The sequence below is a fragment of the Coffea arabica genome, chromosome 6e, assembly GCF_036785885.1.
Source record: "Coffea arabica cultivar ET-39 chromosome 6e, Coffea Arabica ET-39 HiFi, whole genome shotgun sequence".
Lineage (NCBI taxonomy): Eukaryota > Viridiplantae > Streptophyta > Magnoliopsida > Gentianales > Rubiaceae > Coffea > Coffea arabica.
This window is the reverse complement of record NC_092321.1, coordinates 1,747,579-1,756,154: the sequence shown is the minus strand read 5'-3', so window position 1 is coordinate 1,756,154 and position 8,576 is coordinate 1,747,579. Positions and strand designations below refer to the sequence as shown.

The window sequence follows — 8,576 nt, the reverse complement described above, 5'->3', positions numbered from 1 at the left end:
AGTGGAAAAGTGGCTTACGAAAGAAGAAAGGCTGTGGGGATTATTTTAATTAATGATGGATCACCACACACATCACATGTACAATCAGCATTGAGCACAAAGTCGACCAATATGAAAATGATTAAAAATCCGAAGATAATATAGCAGCGTATTACTAGATAATATTTGTTTTGAGATTTGGTGAGATGTAATGGAATGTAGTTTGAATGGAGCTTTCAAGTATGGTTTTCGTGCAGGTTTGCCTTGTAAGCCTAGATGATTCAATTCGCGATGATCCTTATCCCACTCGTGAAAATTGCCAATCTGTCAGCTTGGCTTAGACTAAAACTAAACAGCTAAGGCTCCAACCCATTACGCCACGTCATCACACCCAAGTCTCTCATTTAAATTTAAACCAACCACTCCATTCCCTTCCCCATCGTAATTTGCAAATCAACATAACACCAAGAAATCTGAAATCTCTCCACACCCTACCTACCCGCCCTCTCAACTTAGACGATATGGAGGGCTTAATTCCACTGGTATACAGAGCTATAATGCAGTACAAGAATGGCCAACAAGGGATGATGGGTTCATGGATGAATGAATCACCTTCTGCTTCCTACACGAGATTGCCAGGTGATTCGGGCCGCTTCCAAATGCCTGATATTCAGCTTTTCAGACCAGACTGTGCCTTCCCCGCCTCCGCGTCATCACCTTCTTCCTCTGCCACCAAAAGAATGCTCTCCGCCGCTGTTCAATCACCTGGCTGTCATCTGACTCCCCGCCGTGCCGTCAAGTGAATATCTATAAACAAAAATATGGTGCTCACTATATTACTTTGCCCCAGGAAAATCCAGGGCATGTAAAAGTAGTCGGGCATGGTGGGTTGAGGTGATTCACATAACTAGATTAATTGCGTGTGAAAGATCTTTGCTATTTGTTTCCTTTCTTTTTTCATGATTCTCTGGTTCTTGGGCGTATTGTGTGGATAACCCCAAAGGACCACACATTCGTGTTGTTGTAACGTTAATGGGTGAAATCTGGAAGTGTACAGACTGGTTATGCTTCTGTGTAATATAAATGAAATTTGTACTTTGCTATAATATCCTTCGGCTAAAGGGCCAAGCTGTTGAACTAAGAAAACTGTTGCCCACGAAACGTTTAGTCTGGGAAAGACAGTTATACTACAATCCAACCGGAGTTTAAGAAGTTTTCTAGCGTAGCGGCACTTTCAAGGTCCAACCACATTAAAAATGATGAACCGGTTGTTTCAGAAGGGCTTTCTCTCGCATCATTTCCACTTCTGTTCCATTTTTGCCAATGAAAGGCACAAAAATGTCCCCGCATCCGAATTTCTTCAAATATTTTGTTGATATACAAAAACATCAGAAATTTAGTGTTCCGTGGGATTTGCTTCTGAAATAAGGCTAAGGGTCGCCGCAACTGACAAAATCAACGCACATAAATGTCTTTCCGTCCTTCATTTAACATTCTATATCAATATATATTTCATTCTCTATTTTTTTTTACCATGTCATGTGTAGTTTCATTTGCAACACAATCGAAAAATATTATAAAGTTTGGGTTATAGTTGTCACAAAAATCATAGGGTGAACAATATTAAAGTCCCGTTTGATAATTCAATGCGCCATTTAAACTTAATGAATTCATATCCTAATATATTTAGACGTGTTTGATAACAAAAAATATAGCATCTGAATTAATTAAGTGACACTGAATTTTCTAGACAAAACTTACTTTAAAAATTAAGTGATAAACTGTTCACTTATCATTAAATGTGATATACACTCAAATATATCAAATTTATTATTTAACAATTCAATAATTTAATAGATTCAAATTTCAGATTTTAATTTTATCAAATGTATCCTAAGATTGTAAGAGCCATATTATCAAAAAAAAAAGAAGGAAGATTGTAAGAGCCATTTTTCGGCCCAAAAACGCAAAGATGGTGGCTCTATATGGATCCAAAATAAATAGATGCAGATTTATTGGGTTTATTCTTGGGATAGGCTGAAGCAATTGTGTTTTGAATTCTATTAAGCTGTGAGTTTAACTTCTTAAGGACCCCCAAGAATAGGACTCCTTAGTTAAGTCAGTCTATTCAATACACTAAGGCCTGTTACGGAATTCCATGTAGGCCTGTGGGGTGTAATTAGAGGTGGCAAATCAACCCACTTAATTAAATTTACCCATACCCGCCCATGAATAGATGGGTATGGGTATCTTAAATTTTTGTATATGGGTTACCCAATAATACCCATTTATTAAATGGGTATTATTGGGTAACCCATCAAACCCAATTAACCCATTTAGAATTCTCTTCCCCCCAAGTCTCTTCTTTTCCCCCACCCCATTTTTTTTTTCAAATTTTTCATTTTGTCATGATGTTAACTATTTTTGTTTCATTATTATTATTTGTTGGTTTTATCTTATTATTTTATTTTCTCTTAGTTTGTTAACTTGCTCATTTTTCAGCATTACTAATTTAGGATAAATTTTAGCATATTTTCTTATCTTTCTAAAATGAAATTTTAAATTTATATATGAAAAAAATGTTAGGGGTTCAAAATTTTTGGATTAAGTTTTTATATTAATTTTTATAGTACTTAGTTCAAATTTTTATATTCTTATTATTCAATTATTAAATAATAGGTAATTTTGTGACATAGAGTATAAATGAAAAAAAATTGGTAATTAAGTTTATTGAACATTATAAATAAATATTTAAAACTAATGATGGGTATAAAGAATGGTATAAATTGATAACTTAGTTTGCAAAAATGAATTTAAATGAATTTACAAAAAGTTAAAATAAACGGGTTATAAATGGGTAATTGGATTACCCAATTTAGTTTTTGACTTACCCATTTATACACATCTAATTAAATGGGTATAAATGAATTGACTCACTTATACCCATTACCCATTTTACCCAACCCAAACCCGCCCAAGTCACCCATTTTGACACCTCTAGGTGTAATGTATGTTCCATCCACTTGCAGAGTTGCAGTCCAAAGAAAAAGGTGTCAGGTACATTTTTTTTTTTTTTTTCAGTTGGGGGTGTCCAGGCCTACACCCGGCTAGTCCCCCAACCCGAGGAAAGCGAGCCCCACCGATCCTCAAGAAATTATGCCGGGTTGCTGAGCTCGGGATCGAACCTAGCCGTCTCACCCTAAGGAGGGCTACACAACCACCCGAGCAACCCGTCGGGGCAGGTACTTTGCTTGTGCTGTTTCAAGTATATACTGCAGCAAATTTTTAAGCAATAAACCATCTCTCGTGTGTTTATTGTTGTTTCAGCCACTCTTGGTGCAATCCTGCAACTCATCTTATGTGGAATCGTAGCATATGAAAGACGTCAACTTTTAAAGAGACGAGCTAAAAAATTTTAGTGAAGGAACGCGAAGAAATCTTAAATGCCAAAAGCAATGGGAAGTCGGCAAAAATCTTCACAGGCAAGGAGATAAAGAGAGCAACAAACAACTTTTCCAAGGACAATCTACTTGGTTATGGAGGCTTCGGTGAAGTTTTCAGAGGCACTCTCGACGACGGAACAATAGCTGCAGTCAAGCGTGCCAAGCCCGGAAACATGAAGGGCATCGTTCAGCTGCTGAACGAGGTTCGAATTCTTTGCCAGGTGAACCATCGAAGTCTGGTTAGGTTACTCGGATGCTGTGTTGAGCTTGAGCAACCTCTGCTGGTATATGAATACGTCCCGAACGGGACGCTCTTCGACCGCCTTCACGGATTTCGTCTCCACAACTGGGCTCCACTTAATTGGCTGCGCCGCCTCATTATCGCCTACCAGACCGCCGATGGTCTTGCATACCTACATTCTTCCGGTATTCCCCCGATATATCACCGAGACGTGCAATCCAGCAATATTTTGCTGGATGAAAGGCTAGATGCCAAGGTCACTGATTTTGGGCTTTTCTAGACTGGTGGAGTCAAACGAAAGCGAGTATACCCACATCAATACCTCTGCTCAAGGGACTCTAGGCTATCTCGATCCTGAATATTGCATCAATCTCCAACTGACCGATAGGAGCGACGTGTACAGTTTCGGTGTCGTTTTGCTGGAGCTCTCGACTTCGAAAAGAGTAATTGATTTTAACAGAGAAGAAGAAAATGTGAACCTGGTGGTTTACGTGAAAAAGATTTTGGGTGAAGATAAACTGATGGACACCATTGATCCAACCCTTAAAGAATGGGCTAGCAAAGTGGAGCTGGAGACCATGCAAGCAGTTGCTAATTTAGCAGCAGCATGCTTAGACGAGCGCAGGCAAAACCGACCTTCAATGAGAGAAGTTGCCGAGGAAATTGAGTATGTCATGGGTATTCTCGACGCAAATGATTCAAAAGCAGAGCAATTTACCTGTCGAAGCCCTAGCCAGAATTCATTCCTAGGATTGCTTTGGTCCTTCCTTGTGCTTTGTGTTTTGTAGCTTTCTCTGCATTTCTTTTTCGTTTTTGCCCCTTTCCCTGGATTTTTATTTCCTCATTTGTGAGTAAACGGCCAGGTAACTGCTGGCTCTGTGTGTTTATGATCAGGGAAAAATGTGCCTGTGAAATTTAAAACGTCTGCCTTATATACCTATCTGACACAAATTGGTCAAGAAGTTTTGTCTAATCTGTTCATTCGTCATTAATCATTTCATCACAAAGTTACGACCTTTCGCTCCATTTATGTCCGCGTCTGCAATTGCACGTTAATAAAGCAAAGAAAAATGGCACCTATTGAACTTCTCAACCTCCAGGAGGGAAGAACATTTTTACAGTGCCCCTCCTGGAAAAACTGGGGAAGAAGAAACATCAAAATTTCAGGACAAGCTCTTCCCCTGCTGGAAAACAAATATTGGCCCGTGTAGGCCAAAAGAGCCCAGTTATTGTAACAAAAATGAAGAAAGCTACCAACCAATATGGGTCAAATGAAGGATAGTTTTTCCCTCTCACAGAAAATGCAGTCGCAATATAGAAGTGAAAGATGATTTTTAAGATGAGCCAAGTAGACAAAGTGAAAAGAGCTTCAAGCACCTAAACTGAGGCTAGTATCCAGAACATTACATGAGAAGATACAGCGATCAGACACCAAGTGATGAAAGACAGAACAATGGAGAGTTCAAATTTGCTACAGGAAGGTTGCATTGGGCCCTTACAGTATTTCAAGTCTTTGGCATACAAAACTGCTATCCCAGCTGATGAGCATGCTGCTGCAAGTGATAGAGTAGCTGTCACCTGCATTGCATCACTTATCCACCAATCAGAAAATATATAAGAAAGAAACCAACAAGAATATAATGAAAGAAACAAAGAAAGATATAAAAGACCGAATAGGATAAGAACACTTTATTTGCGTGAAGTTGATTTCAATATGGGAGCAAAGACAAACGCATGTCTTTTTGATACATGGAATAGTAGCCTTTCAAAACTTAGCACTGGCAAAACGTGTAAGCGTAAAACTGTCTTCCGTATGAATTTCAGCCAAATTAAGCACGCAGCCATAGATCAACATGGAACGCTTACAGTTACGAAGGATAAACAGAAAGATGTAATAAATAAACTTCAAGTCTAGTGAGATATGACAGAAAAGGAAGTTGTATAAGAGCTCTAGTGCTGACAAAACTGAATATTGTGTTGAAAAAAGTTCTCTGACTTGGAAGTTACTGAACAAAGCTAGGAACAAAAGGACAGAAAGCACAATGATGAGAAACAATATTCAAAACTATAGCTTGAAAATGTTATGAGACCTAAATCTCACATATAAAGAACATCATGCTAAATACGCCTCTTGCCGCAGGATGGTTAAGATCAGCAATTTTACTTCGTATTGAGAGTCATATCCATGTACTGGGTGTTGCCGTAATAAACATGATTCCAAAAATTATGCATGCAAAGGGCGAAATGGGAGTTAGAAGAGTGCTAAACAAGAAAGTTGAATAAAACTAGAGTTTACTGCAATTATTGTTCTCTCTCTCACAATCAAAGCCCAGCCATGATAACAGGCTAACTCACCAGTGCCAGATAAGCAAATTATTCATGTAAAAGAGACAGATTGAGGGATTTGTAAGGTACCCAATCGCCAACAACGAACAGGCTCACTAAAACAGGATTTCGAAGGTCTCTCTTTATCCTCAAAGCATAGACATCAAGACATGCTAGTCCAAGGCTCCACAAAACTTGAAGCCCCATCGATGCAATCAAATAGCTGAAATCAGAAGTCATAATTTACCAAAGTGAATAACAGTCGTAGTATCTTTTTCAAAAGCCAAATCAAGAAAACCTATATACGCAAATACATGTGGGTGTGGAAGGCAACAATAACAGGCATGCGCAGATAAGAAAAAATCAAGAGTCCTTAGACTAGACTATACTTTCTCTTCTAAGTATAGGATAAACAACCACCGAATTACATTATTAGCACTTGGATATATTAGATCAAAAAGCACCCCACTTACAAGAGGATTTCTTTGTTGTGTTATAAAGAATCAGTTATCACAGATGCTGCACCAATATAATTTTCATTGCTCGACATTCTATGTCTCTTCAAATCGATGACGTCCTCCAAATAGTAACTTTTCTTTCTAGGTTAGATGTTTAACTTTTGATTATCAACTCATGTCTCAATTTAACTCATCCAATTGCACATCTTGTCTGTTAAGGTAAAGGGATAAATAAGGTAAGTTTATAAACTAGAAAAAAAAAATGTCTGCACATCCAATCTTCAAAATGGTGCAGCGAATATGGTCAGCTCCAAAATGTCCAGGAGTGATTTAGTGAGCTGTCGTAGCACATTTTCAATTCCAACAGAAATTAGAACAAATACTTCACTTCATCTGAAAACAGCAGCAAACTTGATACCAAAACACCCAGAAACAATGGTGCATGAAAATTGGGCACCAAATAAACTCGTATCAACATTTTATAGAGAAAAGGCTGAACTATAAAATCCCTTTGCCCAAGAAGATCTGATACCAGCGGAAAGCAAAGATCAAGGCAAGTACAAAATCCAAAGCGCAGTATTTGTTTCGATAAGGAGGAAGTAGAAAACAAGTGGCCCGATCCCATCAACTAAAACCAGTAAACATGAAAATACCACATTCTGAAAACTCAATGCGAAGGAAGAATCCATACCAGAACGCAGTGTAGTTGGAAAACCCATAAGCAGAGACCATAACTCCAATGGATGCAGCTCCAAATATACATTGCCCTATCCTTAATAACAACCCACAAACAGTCCCCGGACTCCCTATCAACTCCTTCATTTCTTCTCTCTATCTAAATTCCCGAAACTTTGCAAAGGGCCCTTTTTCTTCCAGAATGAAAAGGGCCCTCTCAAAGCCCTAGATTTCTCCAATCTCCCCCATTTCCTCAACCCAAATCACATCAATAACTGAACATTTCGATCCTTAAAGAGATTTAAGTATTCTTCTGCCTACAAGACGTGATTAAACAGAGAAATGCGAGTAGAGAGAAATAAATGACCAAAAATTGCTAACGCATCCAGATAGACCGTTAGGTTTGTGTTTTATTGGAAGCATCATAAAGCTGAAAACATTTCTTGAAGCAACTAGTGTTATAATCATTGCCACCCGTAAAATAAATAGATTACAATTTTTTTTTTTGTGTCAAATCAACTAGGCTGAGAAAAGTTAAAAGAAGAGGATCCACCTCTAAATTAAATTAAAAAGATGCACCACTACATATCTTTTAAACTTTAAAACAAGTGCACAGGTTTGGATTTTTAATATCCAATTAAGCCTATGTGTTATGGTTCACCTAGTGATCAACTCATCTAAGTGGAGTTGGATTATTATTATTATTATTATTATTATTATTATTGGACTAAGCTGGTTTTACAGGTAGGACTTAGGAGAGAGGTTTTGGATTTATTAATGAATTTAGAAAGTGTTCATGCGAAGTGGTAATTGGTTGCTTAATGGAGGGTGGAGGAGTGGCTTTGGTGACGCGGACTCTCCTAGGTGGATCTTTCTTTTGCTTCTTTTGATTAGTGCTTTTATGGTCAGGGTTTCTTTTTGCAGTTTTATTATTGTTCTGCTGCCGGATGGATCTGATTGTCGCTTTCCACTTGCGGGAATCTCTCGTACTTGCCCAGCCACACCATGAATTCACATCATTTGCCCCACATCTTTCCAAAATTTTCATGCTTGCCAAGTTTCTTTGGAGAGGGTAATTTGTGGTTTTAATTAGCCCCTTCCTTTCTAGTGGTTATGCATCGAAATGGCAATTTATTTATTTCCCCGTGTTATGTGATTGCCGAAAGTATTCGTTTGACCACTTATTGGCTAGAAGTTATAACCTGAAAATGGATTGGTCATGGACCAAATAAGTGGATGAGTCCAACATGTGCATGCATGGCAGTAGAATCTAATATGTAACGTCTGTTCGCTTATTTTATGAACAAGAATCGAGTTAGCCTTACAAAAAAAAAAAAAAAAAAATCGAGTTCCGTGATATATTATAAAAACACAAATAAGGGTCGTGTCATTCAATTCTTTAGATTATAAATGTGATTGATTTCAAGAACAATTTTGGTTTTCATGCGCTAAACT

At 37.9% G+C, this 8,576-nt stretch overlaps 2 protein-coding genes and 1 pseudogene across 2 annotated transcripts; 2 read left to right on the top strand and 1 right to left on the bottom strand.

Moving 5' to 3' along the window:
* The first annotated feature begins 396 nt into the window (after positions 1 to 396).
* Positions 397 to 1,085, top strand: LOC113696267 (uncharacterized). The gene has a single exon (XM_027215698.2). The coding sequence runs from the start codon at positions 501 to 503 to the stop codon at positions 780 to 782; it is 282 nt and encodes a 93-aa protein (XP_027071499.1). The 5' UTR covers positions 397 to 500; the 3' UTR covers positions 783 to 1,085.
* Positions 1,086 to 2,832: 1,747 nt separating this feature from the next.
* Positions 2,833 to 4,636, top strand: LOC113695657 (wall-associated receptor kinase-like 20; annotated as a pseudogene).
* Positions 4,637 to 4,824: 188 nt separating this feature from the next.
* Positions 4,825 to 7,612, bottom strand: LOC113696266 (CASP-like protein 5B2). The gene is made up of 3 exons (XM_027215697.2): positions 7,138 to 7,612; positions 6,079 to 6,211; positions 4,825 to 5,241 (listed from the first exon to the last, which is right to left on the bottom strand). The coding sequence occupies exons 1-3, from the start codon at positions 7,266 to 7,268 to the stop codon at positions 5,041 to 5,043; spliced, it is 465 nt and encodes a 154-aa protein (XP_027071498.1). The 5' UTR covers positions 7,269 to 7,612; the 3' UTR covers positions 4,825 to 5,040.
* Between the last annotated feature and the right edge of the window lie 964 nt (positions 7,613 to 8,576).